Source organism: Scardinius erythrophthalmus (assembly GCF_964197995.2).
Source record: "Scardinius erythrophthalmus genome assembly, chromosome: 9".
Lineage (NCBI taxonomy): Eukaryota > Metazoa > Chordata > Actinopteri > Cypriniformes > Leuciscidae > Scardinius > Scardinius erythrophthalmus.
Window position 1 is genome coordinate 48,820,513 of NC_138229.1, and position 22,785 is coordinate 48,843,297.

The 22,785-nt window shown below is 47.4% G+C and overlaps 1 protein-coding gene across 2 annotated transcripts in view; it reads left to right on the plus strand.

The window, feature by feature from the left end:
- Window positions 1–3,266: 3,266 nt before the first annotated feature.
- The window catches only part of LOC308696384 (cadherin-2), a 147,397-nt gene continuing 127,878 nt past the window's right edge, over window positions 3,267–22,785 (plus strand). For both annotated transcript variants that reach the window (XM_081375085.1, XM_081375086.1), the window contains exons 1-2: window positions 3,267–3,598; window positions 7,837–7,960. In XM_081375085.1, coding sequence (XP_081231211.1) covers window positions 3,542–3,598; window positions 7,837–7,960 — 181 coding nt within the window. In that variant the 5' untranslated portion in view covers window positions 3,267–3,541. The remainder of the gene's footprint in view (window positions 3,599–7,836; window positions 7,961–22,785) is intronic.

Consider the following 22,785-nt stretch of genomic DNA (forward strand, 5'->3'; position numbering starts at 1 on the left):
GATGCCTTACCTAAAGGCAAGTGTCCAGAGGTTCTGTCTTCAGACAGACAGGAAGTGGCCAGACTGTAGTGTCTTATATAGTGACACCAGGTCAGGCCTGCCTGGTGGCATTTCAGGTGGCACATTCCCCTGAATAGTGACTGGCTGGGGTTCCCTCGGGTTCCCTAGCCACATTCCCTAGAAGGGACCCCTTCTAAGAATGAAGTTGTGGTCCTAGGCCCTTGAGCAGGCCCAGGTAGACCTTTCGCTAAACTATGTTTATGGAGGTTTTCTGTGGTATCATATAGCTTGGGCAATGACCGTAGGGAGTGCTGTCACTGACAGCCCAGTGTGACCTGAGGGTGAGTGGTTCTAGCGTTTCATTTGAATTTGCTGGTTCTGACAGTTGTCACTGCCGCTTGGCAGGCACTCCCCTTAGCATGGTGGCGTTGGTATATCGTTCCCCAAAGCGTCATTCGACGCAGTGCGAGTTCCCTTTCGAAAGGGAACGTCTCAGGTTACGACTGTAACCTATGTTCCCTGAGAACAGGGAACGAGACACTGCGTCTCCTTGCCATGCCTCGGGGCCTGCCTACCAAACAGTCCCTTCAGACGATAAGGTGTTTGTCATGTTTGCAAGGCGCCCTTTTATACTTGCGGGTCGCACGTTAATCATTCACGTTAATGATTCACGGGCTGTCGCCGGTCAATGTGATTGCCGTGATTTGATAGTGATTTCAGACACCTGTCACGCCTGAGGCGTTCCCCAAAGCGTCATTCGACGCAGTGTCTCGTTCCCTGTTCTCAGGGAACATAGGTTACAGTCGTAACCTGAGACGTTTTGTGAGGTAGTTTTAATTTTTGTGATTATTTTGCGGTTAAATTAGGAATTATGCAGGATCGCAAAAAAAATGTGACAATTTGTTGATTTTGCGTTGTATTCAGCGATCGCGGAATCGCGAAAAACTGGAGGGACTGAAATACGTATACATTTCTGATTTCATGTACGTGTGAACTCGTGAAATCATCATATTAAAATGATTTCTGAAGGATCATGTGACACTGAAGAATGGAGTAACGCTGTTGAAAATTCAGCTTTAAACACAGGTATAAATTACACTTTACTATATATTCACATGTCTCGCATTCACTGTTTTAAATTGGAATAATATTTCACTATTTAACTGTATTTTTGATCAAATAAATGCAGCCGTGTTGAGCAGAAGAGACTCTTTCAGAAACAATGAACAATCGTACTGGCCCCAACCCTTTGAGCATGTGTGCGTGTGTGTGTGTGTGTGTGTGCGTGTGCGAGTGTGTGTGTGCATGTGCGAGTGTGTGTGTGTGTGTGTGCACCTGTGTGTGTGTGTGTGTGTGTGTGTGTGTGTTTGTGTGTGAGAGAGAGAGTGTTTGAGTGAGAGAGAGAGTGTGTGTGTGTGTGTGTGTGTGTGTGTGTGTGTGTGTGTGTGTGTGTGTGTGTGTGTGTGTGTGAGAGAGAGAGACATTTTGGACACATCTTAAATTAAGCCAAAAAGACACACTTCATTCTGAAGCACTTAAAACCCAAGAGCTGAATCCTGAAAACAGTGCCCTCAACAGAACAAAACAGATTATGAATCATTCAAAGGATCAATATTTAGAACATTGGAAAAGTCAAACAAAAACACAAAGTAGACTAAATTGTTATTTAACTCTTAACAGAGAATATAAATTGGCTGAGTATCTGCACACTGTCAGAGATGTAAAGCAGAGACGGATCCTGACTAAATACAGGCTCAGTGACCACCAGCTGGCCGTAGAGACAGGAAGACTCAGGCAGACATGGCTGCCCAGAGAGGAGCGTATATGTGCTCACTGCTCAACAGGAGAGATAGAAACAGAGATACACTTCCTCCTCAACTGTGAAAAATTCTCTTCACTAAGAGCCTTACACTTTGGAGGAATAGCCAACAAAGTAGTACATTTCCCAATGTTAACTTCAGAAGAGAAGCTGGTAGTCCTCCTAGGAGAAGGGGCAGCAGCCCCACTGGCAGCTAAATATGTTTCTGCCTGCCACAGCCTGAGGGACTCCCCACTATAAGGCTACGTTCACACTGCAGGCTGAAACGACCCAATTCCGATTTTTTTGCCCCTATGCGACCTGTATCTGATCTTTTCATGACAGTCTGAACGACACAGATCCGATCTTTTCAAATGCGACCCAGGCCACTTGGGTATGTGGTCCCAAATCCGAATCATATCCGATCTTTTGAAATGCGACTTCAGTCTGAACGGCCAGGTCGCATGTATCCGACCCGCACGTCATTGATACGCGAAAAACGTCATAATTCGGCATTGAAGTAATCGTCGGTTTGAAAACGGACTGCATATTCGTCGAGCTGAGGTAAATCTGCCGAACGGGTCGACCTCGACGAGCCCGTTAATTAAAAAAAAAAAAAAAAAGCCCACGGCCATATACGTTATGTTAACTTATTTGTGCTGAATCTGATATTAGATAGGTCAGCGGCTGCTGTCTGGCTCTTGTGTAACGGTCGCTGCGTGGGCTCGTGTGTGTGTGTGTGTGTGTGTGTGTGTGTGTGTGAGTGAGAGAATCACAGTTAAGTTAAAGCAGAGACGGGCTCTGGTTAAAGTTTAGCTACTTCCGCAAACAACAAGTGACGTCGTTGACCGTTGAGTACTCTTCTGCGCATGCGGGTCACTTCTGGGTCATTTCACGTTCACACAGGAGATCACAAAAGTTCGCATTTAATTGGAAATGTGAACGGCCTTGCAAAAAAATCGAATTTTTTCAAAAAATCGGAATTGAGCATTAAGCCCTGCAGTGTGAACGTAGCCATAGATCACAACATTACACTGGTTTAGGATTGTACAGTCATTATATTGTAAAAGGAACAACAGAGAAAGGGAAAAGGGAAAGGAAAAGAAGGAGAAAAAAAAGAAGAAAAACGGTTTATTACATTGTTGTATAATTCTTTTTTTTTTTTTTTGTAATGTAGTATTTTGTATGTTTATGACACTGTATACAATATATGTGACACCTACCATATGTATTTGTATTTGTATTTGTATTTTTTAATATGTGATATGTATTTTAATGTATTTTCTGTAAACTGCTTTGGCAACAACATGTTTCTTTGTTCATGCCAATAAAGCAAGTTGAATTGAAATTGAATTGAATTGAGAGAGATTGAGTGAGAGTGTGTGTGTGTGTGTGTGTGTGTGTGTGTGTGTGTGTGTGTGTGTGTGAGAGAGTGAGAAAGTGTTTGAGGCTACTGCTACTAAGCCCAGCAGGGAGAGTTAGAGAGACACAGAGAGCTGAGGGAGAGTTGAAGAGACACAGAGAGTTAGAGAGACACAGAGAGCTGAGGGAGAGTTGGAGAGACACAGAGAGTTAGAGAATTAGAGAGACACAGAGAGCTTCTGAGGGAGATTCAGTGCTTCAGTAGCAGCGCAGGAGCCAACAAACACACAACACTGACGGGCTGCTGCAGAAACATTCGCTCTATAAAGACTGAAGCGAGGAAGACTCGCTCTCCACAGGGATTCATAATCAAACACATCAATGCTGCTCATCCCGGGCCGGGCTTTGCTTCTCTCTCTCCTCCTGGCAGCCTCGCAGGTAAATGTTTGAGTAGAAATGTGACAGCTAACAGTGAAGCTTGATCTCTTGGAGAATAACTGGCAAAAACAATTGATGCTTTTTGGTTGTTTGTGTGCTGATGAGTGTTTATTGTGTTTGTGTGCTGGGGTGTATTCCAGAAAGCAGGTTATGTGACATATCCGGGTATGTTAAAGTGTAAGTTAGCGGATAACTTCAACTTTCGGTTCCAAAATGGAGGTAACTTTCAGGGTATGTAAGTAGCCATAGAAACTTACTCTCTGTACATAACCTGCTCCGGAACAGCGTTCAGGGTTAGTTTACTTCAGAGGCGTTCGGGGTTAGATTACTTCAGTGGTGGTCGAGGTTAGTTTCCTTCAGAGGTGTTCGGGGTTAGATTACTTCAGTGGTGTTCGAGGTTAGTTTCCTTAAGAGGTGTTCGGGATTAGTTTACTTTAGAGGTGTTCGGGGTTAGTTTACTTCAGAGGCGTTCAGGGTTAGTTTACTTCAGAGGCGTTCAAGGTTAGTTTACTTCAGAGGCGTTCAGGGTTAGTTTACTTCAGTGGTGTTCAGGGTTAGTTTACTTCAGTGGTGTTCAGGGTTAGTTTACTTCAGAGGTGTTCAGGGTTAGTTTACTTCAGAGGCGTTCAGGGTTAGTTTACTTCAGTGGTGTTCGGGGTTAGTTTACTTCAGTGGTGTTCAGGGTTAGTTTACTTCAAGGTGTTCAGGATTAGATTCCTTCAAAGGTGTTCAGGGTTAGTTTTCTTCAGAGGTGTTCAGGGTTAGTTTACTTCAGAGGTGTTCGGTGTTAGTTTACTTCAGAGGTGTTCAGGGTTAGTTTACTTCAGAGGTGTTCGGGGTTAGTTTACTTCAGTGGTGTTCAGGGTTAGTTTACTTCAGAGGTGTTCAGGGTTAGTTTACTTCAGAGGTGTTCAGGGTTAGTTTACTTCAGTGGTGTTCAGGGTTAGTTTACTTCAGAGGTGTTCAGGGTTAGTTTACTTCAGTGGTGCTCAGGGTTAGTTTCCTTCAGAGGCGTTCAGGGTTAGTTTACTTCAGAGGCGTTCAGGGTTAGTTTACTTCAGTGGTGTTCAGGGTTAATTTACTTCAGTGGTGCTCAGGGTTAGTTTCCTTCAGAGGCGTTCAGGGTTAGTTTACTTCAGAGGCGTTCAGGGTTAGTTTACTTCAGTGGTGTTCAGGGTTAGTTTACTTCAGTGGTGTTCAGGGTTAGTTTACTTCAAGGTGTTCAGGATTAGATTCCTTCAGAGGTGTTCGGGGTTAGTTTACTTCAGTGGTGTTCAGGGTTAGTTTACTTCAGAGGTGTTCAGGGTTAGTTTACTTCAGAGGTGTTTGGGGTTAGTTTACTTCAGAGGTGTTCAGGGTTAGTTTACTTCAGAGGTGTTCAGGGTTACTTTACTTCAGATGTGTTCAGGGATAGTTTACTTCAGAGGTGTTCAGGGTTAGTTTACTTCAGAGGTGTTCGGGGTTAGTTTACTTCAGAGGTGTTCAGGATTAGTTTACTTCAGAGGTGTTCAGGATTAGTTTCCTTCAGAGGCGTTCAGGGTTAGTTTACTTCAGAGGCGTTCAGGGTTAGTTTACTTCAGTGGTGTTCAGGGTTAGTTTACTTCAGTGGTGTTCAGGGTTAGTTTACTTCAAGGTGTTCAGGATTAGATTCCTTCAGAGGTGTTCAGGGTTAGTTTTCTTCAGAGGTGTTCAGGGTTAGTTTACTTCAGAGGCGTTCGGTGTTAGTTCACTTCAGAGGTGTTCAGGGTTAGTTTACTTCAGAGGTGTTCGGGGTTAGTTTACTTCAGTGGTGTTCAGGGTTAGTTTACTTCAGAGGTGTTCAGGGTTAGTTTACTTCAGAGGTGTTCAGGGTTAGTTTACTTCAGTGGTGTTCAGGGTTAGTTTACTTCAGTGGTGTTCAGGGTTAGTTTACTTCAGAGGTGTTCAGGGTTAGTTTACTTCAGAGGCGTTCAGGGTTAGTTTACTTCAGTGGTGTTCGGGGTTAGTTTACTTCAGAGGTGTTCAGGATTAGTTTACTTCAGAGGTGTTCAGGATTAGTTTCCTTCAGAGGCGTTCAGGGTTAGTTTACTTCAGAGGCGTTCAGGGTTAGTTTACTTCAGTGGTGTTCAGGGTTAGTTTACTTCAGTTGTGTTCAGGGTTAGTTTACTTTAGAGGTGTTCAGGGTTAGTTTACTTCAAGGTGTTCAGGATTAGATTCCTTCAGAGGTGTTCAGGGTTAGTTTTCTTCAGAGGTGTTCAGGGTTAGTTTACTTCAGAGGCGTTCGGTGTTAGTTCACTTCAGAGGTGTTCAGGGTTAGTTTACTTCAGAGGTGTTCGGGGTTAGTTTACTTCAGTGGTGTTCAGGGTTAGTTTACTTCAGAGGTGTTCGGGGTTAGTTTACTTCAGAGGTGTTCAGGGTTAGTTTACTTCAGTGATGTTCAGGGTTAGTTTACTTCAGTGGTGTTCAGGGTTAGTTTACTTCAGAGGTGTTCAGGGTTAGTTTACTTCAGAGGCGTTCAGGGTTAGTTTACTTCAGTGGTGTTCGGGGTTAGTTTACTTCAGAGGTGTTCAGGATTAGTTTACTTCAGAGGTGTTCAGGATTAGTTTCCTTCAGAGGCGTTCAGGGTTAGTTTACTTCAGAGGCGTTCAGGGTTAGTTTACTTCAGTGGTGTTCAGGGTTAGTTTACTTCAGTGGTGTTCAGGGTTAGTTTACTTCAAGGTGTTCAGGATTAGATTCCTTCAGAGGTGTTCAGGGTTAGTTTTCTTCAGAGGTGTTCAGGGTTAGTTTACTTCAGAGGCGTTCGGGGTTAGTTTACTTCAGAGGTGTTCAGGATTAGTTTACTTCAGAGGTGTTCAGGATTAGTTTCCTTCAGAGGCGTTCAGGGTTAGTTTACTTCAGAGGCGTTCAGGGTTAGTTTACTTCAGTGGTGTTCAGGGTTAGTTTACTTCAGTGGTGTTCAGGGTTAGTTTACTTCAAGGTGTTCAGGATTAGATTCCTTCAGAGGTGTTCAGGGTTAGTTTTCTTCAGTGGTGTTCAGGGTTAGTTTACTTCAGAGGTGTTCAGGGTTAGTTTACTTCAGAGGTGTTCAGGGTTAGTTTACTTCAGTGGTGTTCAGGGTTAGTTTACTTCAGAGGTGTTCGGGGTTAGTTTACTTCAGAGGTGTTCAGGGTTAGTTTACTTCAGTGGTGTTCAGGGTTAGTTTACTTCAGAGGTGTTCGGGGTTAGTTTACTTCAGAGGTGTTCAGGGTTAGTTTACTTCAGTGGTGTTCAGGGTTAGTTTACTTCAGAGGTGTTCAGGATTAGTTTCCTTCAGAGGTGTTCAGGGTTAGTTTTCAGGATTAGTTTTCTTCAGAGGTGTTCAGGGTTAGTTTACTTCAGAGGCGTTCGGTGTTAGTTTACTTCAGAGGTGTTCGGGGTTAGTTTACTTCAGAGGTGTTCAGGGTTAGTTTACTTCAGAGGTGTTCAGGGTTAGTTTACTTCAGAGGCCTTCAGGGTTAGTTTACTTCAGTGGTGTTCAGGGTTAGTTTACTTCAGAGGTGTTCGGGGTTAGTTTACTTTAGAGGTGTTCAGGGTTAGTTGACTTCAGAGGTGTTCAGGGTTAGTTTACTTCAAAGGTGTTCAGGGTTAGTTTACTTTAGAGGTGTTCAGGGTTAGTTTACTTCAAAGGTGTTCGGGGTTAGTTTACTTCAGAGGTGTTCTGGGTTAGTTTACTTTAGAGGTGTTCAGGGTTAGTTTACTTCAAAGGTGTTCGGGGTTAGTTTACTTTAGAGGTGTTTATCACATGTGTGCCCTATTTGTGAGGCTCCAGTGGGCGTGACAGATTGCGCACAATATTACATATATAGTTACATCGATATATAAAGCGCTTCTACAAACAAAGTAATGTTTCTTTTATTCTAAATTATAGCACATCTCACACATCGTTGATCTGCATTCAGAGTTTTTTTTTGTTTGTTTGTTTGTTTTTGCAACAGGACGTTTTCTATGCTATAATGTATTTCTACACTGAACACCACTGAAGTAAACTAACCCTGGATCATGAGCTGCTTCGGAGCAGGTTCTGTTCAGAGAGTAGGTAACAGTTTGCTCAAACTAATCTCGAACTTACCTGGGTAGCAACTGAAACCAGCTTTGTGCAACAGGCCACTGGAATATACTCCTGATGAGTGTTTGTGTTCTGATGAGTATTTGTGTGCTGATGAGTGTTTGTGTTCTGAGTATTTGTGTGCTGATGAGTGTTTGTGTGTTGTGTTCTGCAGTCTCTGGACGGAGAGGGCGGAGAGGTCGGAGGTTTTGGCGTGTGCCAGCCGGGTTTCTCTGAGGATTTCTACACCACAGTGATTCCTGAAGCTATGCTGCTGCAGGGACAGCCCGTCTTCACTGGTAAACATGATACCTACACACACACACACACACAAACACAGTGTATCTGAGTCCAGTATAGTGTATCTGAGTCCAGTGTATCCGAGTCCAGTGTATCTGAGCCAAGTGTATCTGAGTCCATTATAGAGTATCTGAGTCCAGTGTATCTGAGTCTAGTGTATCTGAGTCCAGTGTATCTGAGTCCAGTGTATCCGAGTCCAGTGTATCTGAGCCCAATCTATCTGAGTCCAGTATAGAGTATCTGAGTCCAGTGTATCTGAGTCCAGTCTATCTGAGTCCAGTATAGAGTATCTGAGTCCAGTGTATCCGAGTCCAGTGTATCTGAGTCCAGTGTATCTGAGTCTAGTGTATCTGAGTCCAGTGTCTCCGAGTCCAGTGTATCTGAGTCCAGTGTATCTGAGTCCAGTGTATCCGAGTCCAGTGTATCTGAGCCCAGTGTATCTGAGCCCAGTGTATCTGAGTCCAGTATAGAGTATCTGAGTCCAGTGTATCTGAGTCCAGTGTATCTGAGTCCAGTATATCTGAGTCCAGTATAGAGTATCTGAGTCCAGTGTATCTGAGTCCAGTGTATCCGAGTCCAGTGTATCCGAGTCCAGTGTATCCGAGTCCAGTGTATCTGAGTCTAGTGTATCTGAGTCCAGTGTATCCGAGTCCAGTGTATCTGAGCCCAGTCTATCTGAGTATCTGAGCCCAGTCTATCTGAGTCCAGTGTATCTGAGTCCGTTGTATCTGAGTCCAGTGTATCTGAGTCCAGTATATCTGAGTCCAGTATAGAGTATCTGAGTCCAGTGTATCTGAGTCCAGTGTATCCGAGTCCAGTGTATCTGAGTCCAGTGTATCCGAGTCCAGTGTATCCGAGTCCAGTGTATCCGAGTCCAGTGTATCCGAGTCCAGTGTAACTGAGTCCAGTGTATCTGAGTCCAGTATATCTGAGTCCAGTATAGAGTATCTGAGTCCAGTGTATCTGAGTCCAGTGTATCCGAGTCCAGTGTATCTGAGTCCAGTGTATCCAGTGTATCTGAGTCCAGTGTATCTGAGTCCAGTGTATCCGAGTCCAGTGTATCTGAGTCCAGTGTATCCAGTGTATCTGAGTCCAGTGTATCCGAGTCCAGTGTATCCGAGTCCAGTGTATCTGAGTCCAGTGTATCTGAGTCCAGTGTATCCAAGTCCAGTGTATCTGAGTCCAGTATATCTGAGTCCAGTATAGAGTATCTGAGTCCAGTGTATACGAGTCCAGTGTATCCGAGTTCAGTATATCTGAGTCCAGTATAGAGTATCTGAGTCCAGTGTATCTGAGTCCAGTGTATCCGAGTCCAGTGTATCCGAGTCCAGTGTATCCGAGTCCAGTGTATCTGAGTCCAGTGTATCTGAGTTCAGTGTATCTGAGTCCAGTGTATCCGAGTCCAGTGTATCTGAGTCCAGTGTATCTGAGTCCAGTGTATCTGAGTCCAGTGTATCTGAGTCCAGTGTATCCGAGTCCAGTGTATCTGAGTCCAGTATATCTGAGTCCAGTATAGAGTATCTGAGTCCAGTGTATCCGAGTCCAGTGTATCTGAGTTCAGTATATCTGAGTTCAGTATATCTGAGTCCAGTATAGAGTATCTGAGTCCAGTGTATCTGAGTCCAGTGTATCCGAGTCCAGTGTATCCGAGTCCAGTGTATCCGAGTCCAGTGTACCTGAGTCCAGTGTATCCGAGTCCAGTGTATCTGAGTCCAGTGTATCTGAGTCCAGTGTATCTGAGTCCAGTGTATCCGAGTCCAGTGTATCTGAGTCCAGTGTATCTGAGTCCAGTGTATCTGAGTCCAGTGTACCTGAGTCCAGTGTATCTGAGTCCAGTGTATCTGAGTCCAGTGTACCTGAGTCCAGTGTATCTGAGTCCAGTGTATCTGAGTCCAGTGTATCTGAGTCCAGTGTATCTGAGTCCGGTGTATCCGAGTCCAGTGTATCCGAGTCCAGTGTATCTGAATCCAGTGTATCTGAGTCCTGTGTATCCGAGTCCAGTGTATCCGAGTCCAGTGTATCCGAGTCCAGTGTATCTGAGTCCAGTGTACCTGAGTCCAGTGTATCTGAGTCCAGTATCTCTGAGTCCAGTGTATCCGAGTCCAGTGTATCTGAGTCCAGTGTATCTGAGTCCAGTGTATCTGAGTCCAGTATCTCTGAGTCCAGTGTATCCGAGTCCAGTGTATCTGAGCCCAGTGTATCTGAGTCCAGTGTATCTGAGTCCAGTGTATCTGAGTCCAGTGTATCTGAGTCCAGTATATCTGAGTCCAGTATAGAGTATCTGAGTCCAGTGTATCTGAGTCTAGTGTATCCGAGTCCAGTGTATCCGAGCCCAATCTATCTGAGTCCAGTATAGAGTATCTGAGTCCAGTGTATCTGAGTCCAGTATATCTGAGTCCAGTATAGAGTATCTGAGTCCAGTGTATCTGAGTCTAGTGTATCCGAGTCCAGTGTATCTGAGTCCAGTGTATCCGAGTCCAGTGTATCCGAGTCCAGTGTATCTGAGTCCAGTGTATCCGAGTCCAGTGTATCCGAGTCCAGTGTATCTGAGTCCAGTGTATCCAGTGTATCTGAGTCCAGTGTATCTGAGTCCAGTGTATCCAGTGTATCTGAGTCCCGTGTATCTGAGTCCAGTATATCTGAGGTCCAGTGTATCTGAGTCTAGTGTATCTGAGTCCAGTGTCTCCGAGTCCAGTGTATCTGAGCCCAGTCTATCTGAGTCCAGTGTATCTGAGTCCAGTGTATCCGAGTCCAGTGTATCTGAGCCCAGTGTATCTGAGCCCAGTGTATCTGAGTCCAGTATGGAGTATCTGAGTCCAGTGTATCTGAGTCCAGTGTATCTGAGTCCAGTATATCTGAGTCCAGTATAGAGTATCTGAGTCCAGTGTATCTGAGTCCAGTGTATCCGAGTCCAGTGTATCCGAGTCCAGTGTATCCGAGTCCAGTGTATCTGAGTCTAGTGTATCTGAGTCCAGTGTATCCGAGTCCAGTGTGTCTGAGCCCAATCTATCTGAGTATCTGAGCCCAGTCTATCTGAGTCCAGTGTATCTGAGTCCGTTGTATCTGAGTCCAGTGTATCTGAGTCCAGTGTATCCAGTGTATCTGAGTCCAGTGTATCTGAGTCCAGTGTATCCGAGTCCAGTGTATCTGAGTCCAGTGTATCCAGTGTATCTGAGTCCAGTGTATCCGAGTCCAGTGTATCCGAGTCCAGTGTATCTGAGTCCAGTGTATCTGAGTCCAGTGTATCCAAGTCCAGTGTATCTGAGTCCAGTATATCTGAGTCCAGTATAGAGTATCTGAGTCCAGTGTATACGAGTCCAGTGTATCAGAGTTCAGTATATCTGAGTCCAGTATAGAGTATCTGAGTCCAGTGTATCCGAGTCCAGTGTATCCGAGTCCAGTGTATCCGAGTCCAGTGTATCCGAGTCCAGTGTATCTGAGTCCAGTGTATCTGAGTCCAGTGTATCTGAGTCCAGTGTATCTGAGTCCAGTGTATCTGAGTCCAGTGTATCCGAGTCCAGTGTATCTGAGTCCAGTATATCTGAGTCCAGTATAGAGTATCTGAGTCCAGTGTATCCGAGTCCAGTGTATCTGAGTTCAGTATATCTGAGTCCAGTATAGAGTATCTGAGTCCAGTGTATCCAAGTCCAGTGTATCCGAGTCCAGTGTATCCGAGTCCAGTGTATCCGAGTCCAGTGTACCTGAGTCCAGTGTATCCGAGTCCAGTGTATCTGAGTCCAGTGTATCTGAGTCCAGTGTATCCGAGTCCAGTGTATCTGAGTCCAGTGTATCTGAATCCAGTGTATCTGAGTCCTGTGTATCCGAGTCCAGTGTATCCGAGTCCAGTGTATCTGAGTCCAGTGTACCTGAGTCCAGTGTATCTGAGTCCAGTATCTCTGAGTCCAGTGTATCCGAGTCCAGTGTATCTGAGCCCAGTGTATCTGAGTCCAGTATAGAGTATCTGAGTCCAGTGTATCTGAGTCCAGTGTATCTGAGTCCAGTGTATCTGAGTCCAGTATATCTGAGTCCAGTATAGAGTATCTGAGTCCAGTGTATCTGAGTCTAGTGTATCCGAGTCCAGTGTATCTGAGTCCAGTGTATCCGAGTCCAGTGTATCCGAGTCCAGTGTATCTGAGTCCAGTGTATCCGAGTCCAGTGTATCCGAGTCCAGTGTATCTGAGTCCAGTGTATCCAGTGTATCTGAGTCCAGTGTATCTGAGTCCAGTGTATCCAGTGTATCTGAGTCCCGTGTATCTGAGTCCAGTATATCTGAGTCCAGTATAGAGTATCTGAGTCCAGTGTATCTGAGTCCAGTGTATCCGAGTCCAGAGTATCCGAGTCCAGTGTATCCGAGTCCAGTGTACCTGAGTCCAGTGTATCCGAGTCCAGTGTATCTGAGTCCAGTGTATCTGAGTCCAGTGTATCCGAGTCCAGTGTATCTGAGTCCAGTGTATCTGAGTCCAGTGTATCTGAGTCCTGGGTATCCGAGTCCAGTGTATCCGAGTCCAGTGTATCCGAGTCCAGTGTATCTGAGTCCAGTGTACCTGAGTCCAGTGTATCTGAGTCCAGTATCTCTGAGTTCAGTGTATCCGAGTCCAGTGTATCCGAGTCCAGTGTATCTGAGCCCAGTGTATCTGAGTCCAGTGTATCTGAGCCCAATCTATCTGAGTCCAGTATAGAGTATCTGAGTCCAGTGTATCTGAGTCCAGTATATCTGAGTCCAGTATAGAGTATCTGAGTCCAGTGTATCCGAGTCCAGTGTATCTGAGTCCAGTGTATCTGAGTCTAGTGTATCTGAGTCCAGTGTCTCCGAGTCCAGTGTATCTGAGCCCAGTCTATCTGAGTCCAGTGTATCTGAGTCCAGTGTATCCGAGTCCAGTGTATCTGAGCCCAGTTTATCTGAGTCCAGTATAGAGTATCTAAGTCCAGTGTATCTGAGTCCAGTATATCTGAGTCCAGTATAGAGTATCTGAGTCCAGTGTATACGAGTCCAGTGTATCAGAGTTCAGTATATCTGAGTCCAGTATAGAGTATCTGAGTCCAGTGTATCTGAGTCCAGTGTATCCGAGTCCAGTGTATCCGAGTCCAGTGTATCCGAGTCCAGTGTATCAGAGTTCAGTATATCTGAGTCCAGTGTATCTGAGTCCAGTGTATCCGAGTCCAGTGTATCTGAGTCCAGTGTATCTGAGTCCAGTGTATCCGAGTCCAGTGTATCTGAGTCCAGTATATCTGAGTCCAGTATAGAGTATCCGAGTCCAGTGTATCCGAGTCCAGTGTACCTGAGTCCAGTGTATCCGAGTCCAGTGTATCTGAGTCCAGTGTATCTGAGTCCAGTGTATCCGAGTCCAGTGTATCCGAGTCCAGTGTATCTGAATCCAGTGTATCTGAGTCCTGTGTATCCGAGTCCAGTGTATCCGAGTCCAGTGTATCCGAGTCCAGTGTATCTGAGTCCAGTGTACCTGAGTCCAGTGTATCTGAGTCCAGTATCTCTGAGTCCAGTGTATCCGAGTCCAGTGTATCTGAGCCCAGTGTATCTGAGTCCAGTGTATCTGAGTCCAGTGTATCTGAGTCCAGTGTATCTGAGTCCAGTGTATCTGAGTCCAGTATATCTGAGTCCAGTATAGAGTATCTGAGTCCAGTGTATCTGAGTCTAGTGTATCCGAGTCCAGTGTATCCGAGCCCAATCTATCTGAGTCCAGTATAGAGTATCTGAGTCCAGTGTATCTGAGTCCAGTATATCTGAGTCCAGTATAGAGTATCTGAGTCCAGTGTATCTGAGTCTAGTGTATCCGAGTCCAGTGTATCCGAGTCCAGTGTATCCGAGTCCAGTGTATCCGAGTCCAGTGTATCTGAGTCCAGTGTATCCGAGTCCAGTGTATCCGAGTCCAGTGTATCTGAGTCCAGTGTATCCAGTGTATCTGAGTCCAGTGTATCTGAGTCCAGTGTATCCAGTGTATCTGAGTCCAGTGTATCTGAGTCCATTATATCTGAGTCCAGTATAGAGTATCTGAGTCCAGTGTATCTGAGTCCAGTGTATCCGAGTCCAGTGTATCCGAGTCCAGTGTATCCGAGTCCAGTGTACCTGAGTCCAGTGTATCCGAGTCCAGTGTATCTGAGTCCAGTGTATCTGAGTCCAGTGTATCCGAGTCCAGTGTATCTGAGTCCAGTGTATCTGAGTCCTGTGTATCCGAGTCCAGTGTATCCGAGTCCAGTGTATCTGAGTCCAGTGTACCTGAGTCCAGTGTATCTGAGTCCAGTATCTCTGAGTCCAGTGTATCCGAGTCCAGTGTATCTGAGCCCAGTGTATCTGAGTCCAGTGTATCTGAGCCCAATCTATCTGAGTCCAGTATAGAGTATCTGAGTCCAGTGTATCTGAGTCCAGTATATCTGAGTCCAGTATAGAGTATCTGAGTCCAGTGTATCCGAGTCCAGTGTATCTGAGTCCAGTGTATCTGAATCTAGTGTATCTGAGTCCAGTGTCTCCGAGTCCAGTGTATCTGAGCCCAGTCTATCTGAGTCCAGTGTATCTGAGTCCAGTGTATCCGAGTCCAGTGTATCTGAGCCCAGTGTATCTGAGTCCAGTATAGAGTATCTGAGTCCAGTGTATCTGAGTCCAGTGTATCTGAGTCCAGTGTATCTGAGTCCAGTATATCTGAGTCCAGTATAGAGTATCTGAGTCCAGTGTATCTGAGTCCAGTGTATCCGAGTCCAGTGTGTCCGAGTCCAGTGTATCCGAGTCCAGTGTATCTGAGTCTAGTGTATCTGAGTCCAGTGTATCCGAGTCCAGTGTATCTGAGCCCAGTCTATCTGAGTATCTGAGCCCAGTCTATCTGAGTCCAGTGTATCTGAGTCCATTGTATCTGAGTCCAGTGTATCTGAGTCCAGTATATCTGAGTCCAGTATAGAGTATCTGAGTCCAGTGTATCTGAGTCCAGTGTATCCGAGTCCAGTGTATCCGAGTCCAGTGTATCCGAGTCCAGTGTATCCGAGTCCAGTGTATCTGAGTCCAGTATATCTGAGTCCAGTATAGAGTATCTGAGTCCAGTGTATCTGAGTCCAGTGTATCCGAGTCAAGTGTATCTGAGTCCAGTGTATCCAGTGTATCTGAGTCCAGTGTATCTGAGTCCAGTGTATCCGAGTCCAGTGTATCTGAGTCCAGTGTATCCAGTGTATCTGAGTCCAGTGTATCCAGTGTATCTGAGTCCAGTGTATCTGAGTCCAGTGTATCTGAGTCCAGTGTATCTGAGTCCAGTGTATCCAGTGTATCTGAGTCCAGTGTATCTGAGTCCAGTGTATCCGAGTCCAGTGTATCTGAGTCCAGTGTATCTGAGTCCAGGGTATCCAAGTCCAGTGTATCTGAGTCCAGTGTATCCAGTGTATCTGAGTCCAGTGTATCTGAGTCCAGTGTATCCGAGTCCAGTGTATCTGAGTCCAGTGTATCTGAGTCCAGTGTATCCGAGTCCAGTGTATCTGAGTCCAGTGTATCCAGTGTATCTGAGTCCAGTGTATCTGAGTCCAGTGTATCCAGTGTATCTGAGTCCCGTGTATCTGAGTCCAGTATATCTGAGTCCAGTGTATCTGAGTCCAGTGTATCCTTTGTATCTGAGTCCAGTGTATCTGAGTCCAGTGTATCTGAGTCCAGTGTATCCGAGTCCAGTGTATCTGAGTCCAGTGTATCTGAGTCCTGTGTATCTGAGTCCAGTGTATCTGAGTCCAGTGTATCTGAGTCCAGTATCTCTGAGTCCAGTGTATCTGCGTCCATTCCAGTGTACCTGAGTCCAGTGTATCCGAGTCCACTGTATCCGAGTCCAGTGTATCTGAGTCCAGTGTATCCAGTGTATCTGAGTCCAGTGTATCTGAGTCCAGTATATCTGAGTCCAGTGTATCCGAGTCCAGTGTATCTGAGTCCAGGGTATCTGAGTCCAGTGTATCTGAGTCCTGTGTATCTGAGTCCAGTGTATCTGAGTCCAGTGTATCTGAGTCCAGTATCTCTGAGTCCAGTGTATCTGCGTCCATTCCAGTGTACCTGAGTCCAGTGTATCCGAGTCCAGTGTATCCGAGTCCAGTGTATCTGAGTCCAGTGTATCCAGTGTATCTGAGTCCAGTGTATCTGAGTCCAGTGTACCTGAGTCCAGTGTATCCGAGTCCGGTGTATCTGAGTCCATTCCAGTGTATCTGAGTCCAGTGTATCTGAGTCCAGTATCTCTGAGTCCAGTGTATCTGAGTCCAGTATCTCTGAGTCCAGTGTATATGCGTCCATTCCAGTGTACCTGAGTCCAGTGTATCCGAGTCCAGTGTATCCGAGTCCACTGTATCTGAGTCTAGTGTACCTGAGTCCTGTATCTCTGAGTCCAGTGTATCTGAGTCCAGTGTATCCAGTGTATCTGAGTCCAGTGTATCTGAGTCCAGTGTATCTGAGTCCAGTGTACCTGAGTCCAGTGTATCCGAGTCCAGTGTATCTGAGTCCATTCCAGTGTATCTGAGTCCAGTGTATCTGAGTCCAGTATCTCTGAGTCCAGTGTATCTGAGTCCAGTATCTCTGAGTCCAGTGTATCTGCGTCCATTCCAGTGTACCTGAGTCCAGTGTATCCGAGTCCAGTGTATCCGAGTCCAGTGTATCTGAGTCCAGTGTACCTGAGTCCAGTATCTCTGAGTCCAGTGTATCTGAGTCCAGTGTATCCAGTGTATCTGAGTCCAGTGTATCTGAGTACAGTGTATCCGAGTCCAGTGTATCCGAGTCCAGTGTATCCGAGTCCAGTGTATCCAGTGTATCTGAGTCCAGTGTATCTGAGTCCAGTGTATCTGAGTCCAGTATATCTGAGTCCAGTGTAACCGAGTCCAGTGTATCCGAGTCCAGTGTATCCGAATCCAGTGTATCCGAGTCCAGTGTATCCGAGTCCAGTGTATCTGAGTCCAGTGTATCTGAGTCCAGTCTATCTGAGTCCAGTATCTCTGAGTCCAGTGTATCTGAGTTCAGTATCTTTGAGTCCAGTGTATCTGCGTCCATTCCAGTGTACCTGAGTCCAGTATCTCTGAGTCCAATGTATCTGCGTCCATTCCAGTATCTCTGAGTCCAGTGTATCTGAGTTCAGTATCTTTGAGTCCAGTGTATCTGCGTCCATTCCAGTGTATCTGAGTCCAGTATCTCTGAGTCCAATGTATCTGCGTCCATTCCAGTATCTCTGAGTCCAGTGTATCTGCGTCCATTCCAGTGTATCTGAGTCCAGTATATCCGAGTCCAGTGTATCCGAGTCCAGTGTATCTGAGTCCAGTGTATCCAAGTCCAGTGTATCCGAGTCCAGTGTATCCGAGTACAGTGTATCCTAGTCCAGTGTATCCGAGTCCAGTGTATCCGAGTCCAGTGTATCAAGTGTATCTGAGTCCAGTGTACCTGAGTCCAGTATCTCTGAGTCCAGTGTATCTGAGTCCAGTATCTCTGAGTCCAGTGTATCTGCGTCCATTCCAGTGTATCTGAGTCCAGTGTATCTGCGTCCATTCCAGTGTATCTGAGTCCAGTATATCTGAGTCCAGTGTATCTGAGTCCAGTGTATCTGAGTCCAGTGTATCCGAGTCCAGTATATCTGAGTCCAGTGTATCTGAGTCCAGTGTATCTGAGTCCAGTGTATCCGAGTCCAGTGTATCCGAGTCCAGTGTATCTGAGTCCAGTACATCTAAGTCCAGTGTATTTGAGTCCAGTGTATCCGAGTCCAGTGTATCCGAGTCCAGTGTATCCGAGTCCAGTGTATCCGAGTCCAGTGTATCTGAGTCCAGTATATCTGAGTCCAGTATAGAGTATCTGAGTCCAGTGTATCCGAGTCCAGTGTATCCGAGTCCAGTGTATCTGAGTCTAGTGTATCTGAGTCCAGTGTCTCCGAGTCCAGTGTATCCGAGTCCAGTGTATCCGAGTCCAGTGTATCCGAGTCCAGTGTATCTGAGTCCAGTATATCTGAGTCCAGTGTATCCGAGTCCAGTGTATCCGAGTCCAGTGTATCCGAGTCCAGTGTATCTGAGTCCAGTGTATCCGAGTCCAGTGTATCCAGTGTATCTGAGTCCAGTGTATCCGAGTCCAGTGTATCTGAGTCCAGTATATCTGAGTCCAGTATAGAGTATCTGAGTCCAGTGTATCCGAGTCCAGTGTATCCGAGTCCAGTGTATCCGAGTCCAGTGTATCCGAGTCCAGTGTATCTGAGTCCAGTGTATTTGAGTCCAGTGTATCTGAGTCCAGTGTATCTGTGTCCATTCCAGTGTATCTGATTCCAGTATCTCTGAGTCCAGTGTATCTGTGTCCATTCCAGTGTATCTGAGTCCAGTTTATCTGCGTCCATTCCAGTGTATCTGAGTCCAGTGTATCTGCGTCCATTCCAGTGTATCTGAGTCCAGTGTATCTGAGTCCAGTATCTCTGAGTCCAGTATATCTGAGTCCAGTGTATCTGAGTCCAGTGTATCCGAGTCCAGTGTATTTGAGTCCAGTACATCTAAGTCCAGTGTATCTGAGTCCAGTATATCTGAGTCCAGTGTATCTGAGTCCAGTGTATCCAGTGTATCTGAGTCCAGTGTATCCGAGTCCAGTGTAACCGAGTCCAGTGTATCCGAGTCCAGTATATCTGAGTCCAGTGTATCCGAGTCCAGTGTATCTGAGTCCAGTGTATCCAGTGTATCTGAGTCCAGTGTATCTGAGTCCAGTGTATCTGAGTCCAGTGTATCCGAGTCCAGTGTATCTGAGTCCAGTATATCCGAGTCCAGTGTATCCAGTGTATCTGAGTCCAGTGTATCTGAGTCCAGTATATCTGAGTCCAGTGTATCTGAGTCCAGTGTATCCAGTGTATCTGAGTCCAGTGTATCTGAGTCCAGTATATCTGAGTCCAGTGTGTCTGAGTCCAGTGTATCCAGTGTATCTGAGTCCAGTGTATCCGAGTCCAGTGTATCCGAGTCCAGTGTATCCGAGTCCAGTGTATCCAGTGTATCTGAGTCCAGTGTATCTGAGTCCAGTGTATCTGAGTCCAGTATATCTGAGTCCAGTGTAACCGAGTCCAGTGTATCCGAGTCCAGTGTATCCGAGTCCAGTGTATCTGAGTCCAGTGTATCTGAGTCCAGTGTATCTGAATCCTGTGTATCTGAGTCCAGTATATCTGAGTCCAGTGTATCCAGTGTATCTGAGTCCAGTATATCTGAGTCCAGTGTATCTGAGTCCAGTGTATCCAGTGTATCTGAGTCCAGTGTATCTGAGTCCAGTGTATCCAGTGTATCTGAGTCCAGTGTATCTGAGTCCAGTGTATCCGAGTCCAGTGTATCCGAGTCCAGTGTATCCGAGTCCAGTGTATCCGAGTCCAGTGTATCCGAGTCCAGTGTATCCGAGTCCAGTGTATCCAGTGTATCTGAGTCCAGTGTATCTGAGTCCAGTGTATCTGAGTCCAGTATATCTGAGTCCAGTATATCTGAGTCCAGTGTATCCGAGTCCAGTGTATCCGAGTCCAGTGTATCCGAGTCCAGTGTATCTGAGTCCAGTGTATCTGAGTCCAGAATATCTGAGTCCAGTGTAACAGAGTCCAGTGTATCCGAGTCCAGTGTATCCGAGTCCAGTGTATCCGAGTCCAGTGTATCTGAGTCCAGTTCCTCCACTGCGACAGCAACCGCATTAGTTTAAAGATTATAGGGGCAAATGAACCCGTGAACAGTTAATCAGTGAATCATTGGGTTCATCCATAGATTTCTACAGATAGAGTTTCTATAGTTAGTGAGAGGGTTTAAAATGAACCACTTGCTTGTGAGTGTAGAACCAAAGTAATATAAGAATGTACTAACCTTTTGACAATATGGTCGGCAAATAATCAGAGAGTTAAAGTTGTTGAAAAGAAGTTTAAAAAGAAGGTTTCAAAATGACAGATAAAATGTGTATTATATCCTCGGCATGATTCATCTAAGTCAGGGGTCGGGTGTCACAGTGTCTGGTTGTGTTCCACGTGTATCCACTAGATGTCCTCCTTTTCCCCACGGTGTCATGCACATGAACTTCATCTCCCACAATTCCTGTCTGTGTATCACACCCAGGTGTTAGTAATTGTAATCACCAGCTGTCTCTCGTTTTCCCCTCATCATGCATGTATTTAATGCCCTGTTTGTCTTGTGTTCTTTGTGGATCAATGTTGTATGTCACGCCGCTTCTGTTCTTGTGTTTTCCTGCCTTGCCTGTTTATTGTTTTGTATTGATTTCCTGGATATTGAACCCTGCCTGTCTTGACTTCGTTTTTGGATTACCCTATTAAAACTCATCTTGCTGCATTTTGGATCCCGTCTGCTTTCATCCTTGTGCGGTTCGTGACAGATTGATCCACCTCAAGAAGATCCAAGCAGTATGAGTTCCCGTCGCCATTTCTCCACTGCAAGAGGTGAGCGGAGACAACCACCACCAGAACCGTCTTTCAGTGAGTCCCAACCCAGGATGAACATTTTTGAGTGTTTTGCTCTGTGGGCTCGGAAGACAGACGAAAGGTTCATCGTCAAACCCCCTGAGCCTCAGCCCACAGAGAGTTTTGTGTCGGACCACGCCCCCCGCCATGAAGAGTCCTTCAAGGGGACCCGCTTGGCCAAGTTCCGTGGAACTCGGGGTGGTCGTAGAGGAGGCGGGGAGGGTCGGGAGGAGGTCCAGTCCCATCACTCGGTCTGGCCACCTTTCGATGCCGAAATTCCTCCGCCACGGGCTCCACCCAGTCAAGAGTCGTCCACTCGCCATCAGAGACGGCAGAGGAGGAGGAAGTTTCCCGGTCCTGACCTCGATCCCGAGACAGTGTCCGTGATCCCGAAGCCCGTTCAGCCGGTGGTCATCCCAAGGCCCGTGCAACCAGCCAAGGTTCCGAAGCCCGTGCACGTGCAGCCGGCTGTCATGTCCTTCTCAGAGAATGCATCGCCGCTGCCCAGCCCAGAGAATGCATCGCCGCTGCCCAGCCCAGAGAATGCATCGCCGCTGCCCAGCCCAGAGAATGCATCGCCGCTGCCCAGCCCAGAGAATGCATCGCCGCTGCCCAGCCCAGAGAATGCATCGCCGCTGCCCAGCCCAGAGAATGCATCGCCGCTGCCCAGCCCAGAGAATGCATCGCCGCTGCCCAGCCCAGAGAATGCATCGCCGCTGCCCAGCCCAGAGAATGCATCGCCGCTGCCCAGCCCAGAGAATGCATCGCCGCTGCCCAGCCCAGAGAATGCATCGCCGCTGCCCAGCCCAGAGCTCCATACGCCATTAATTCCGTCCAGACCTGAACCTGCACCTCATCATCGAAGATGGCGGAGGAAGACCTCCGGCCTCCCCAATGACCCGGAGGCCGTCCCCGAGCAGCCCGCCATCGTCCCGGAGGCCGTCCCCAAGCAGCCCGCCGTTGTCCCGGAAGTCGTCCCCGAGCTGCTCGTCCTGCCGGCTCCACCCACGCCTGCCGAGCCTGTGTCTTCGGACAAGATGGCCGCCGCCGAGCCTGTTCACGTCACGCCTGCCGAGCCTGTGTCTTCGGACAAGATGGCCGCCGCCGAGCCTGTTCACGTCACGCCTGCCGAGCCTGTGTCTTCGGACAAGAAGGCCGCCGCCGAGCCTGTTCACGTCACACCTGCCGAGCCTGTGTCCCGTGACAAGATGGCCGCCGTCGAGCCTGTGTCTGTTCCTGAGCCTGAGCCGGTGGTGTCTGTTCCTGAGCCTGAGCCGGTGGCGTCTGTTCCTGAGCCCTCAGTGACCGCGACACTGGCCATTATGGCCACAGCCATGTGGTGTGTGTGGGCTACGCACACACTTGGGCCGGTGGTGTCTGTTCCTGGGCCGGTGGTGCCAGTTCCAGTGCCTGGGCCGGTGGTGCCAGTTCCAGTGCCTGAGCCGGTGGTGACAGTTCCAGTGCCTGTTCCGGTGGTGCCAGTTCCAGTGCCTGTTCCGGTGGTGCCAGTTCCAGTGCCAGTTCCAGTGCCACTTCCAGTGCCGGAGCCGTTGGTGCCAGTTCCAGTGCCGGAGCCGGTGATGCCAGTTCCTGTGCCTGAGCCGGTGGTGTCTGTTCCAGTTCCTGAGCCGGTGTCTGTTTCTGTGCCCTGGCCGCCCGAGGGAAAGTCTCCGCCCTGGCCGCCCGAGGGAAAGTCTCCGCCCTGGCCGCCCGAGGGAAAGTCTCCGCCCTGGCCGCCCGAGGGAAAGTCTCCGCCCTGGCCGCCCGAGGGAAAGTCTCCGCCCTGGCCGCCAGATGAACTTTTCGCGTTGCCCCGACCGCCTGATGAACTGTTCCCCTTGCCTCGACCGCCTGATGAACTGTTCCCCTTGCCTCGACCGCTTGATGAACTATTTGTTTCCCCGTTCTACGGTCCATGTTTCCCTGGTCCTCATGGAGTCTGTTGCCCCTGGTGTCTGTTTCCCCGCACGGACCTGGCCCCCCATCCCTCCCCCTGGTCCTCCACCGGGCCACCTCCCTCCTGAGCTTTTGTTTTGTTCCTTGTCCTGTCTTGTAGTGTCTGGGAGCCACTCCGTTGAAGGGGGGTAATGTCACAGTGTCTGGTTGTGTTCCACGTGTATCCACTAGATGTCCTCCTTTTCCCCACGGTGTCATGCACATGAACTTCATCTCCCACAATTCCTGTCTGTGTATCACACCCAGGTGTTAGTAATTGTAATCACCAGCTGTCTCTCGTTTTCCCCTCATCATGCATGTATTTAATGCCCTGTTTGTCTTGTGTTCTTTGTGGATCAATGTTGTATGTCACGCCGCTTCTGTTCTTGTGTTTTCCTGCCTTGCCTGTTTATTGTTTTGTATTGATTTCCTGGATATTGAACCCTGCCTGTCTTGACTTCGTTTTTGGATTACCCTATTAA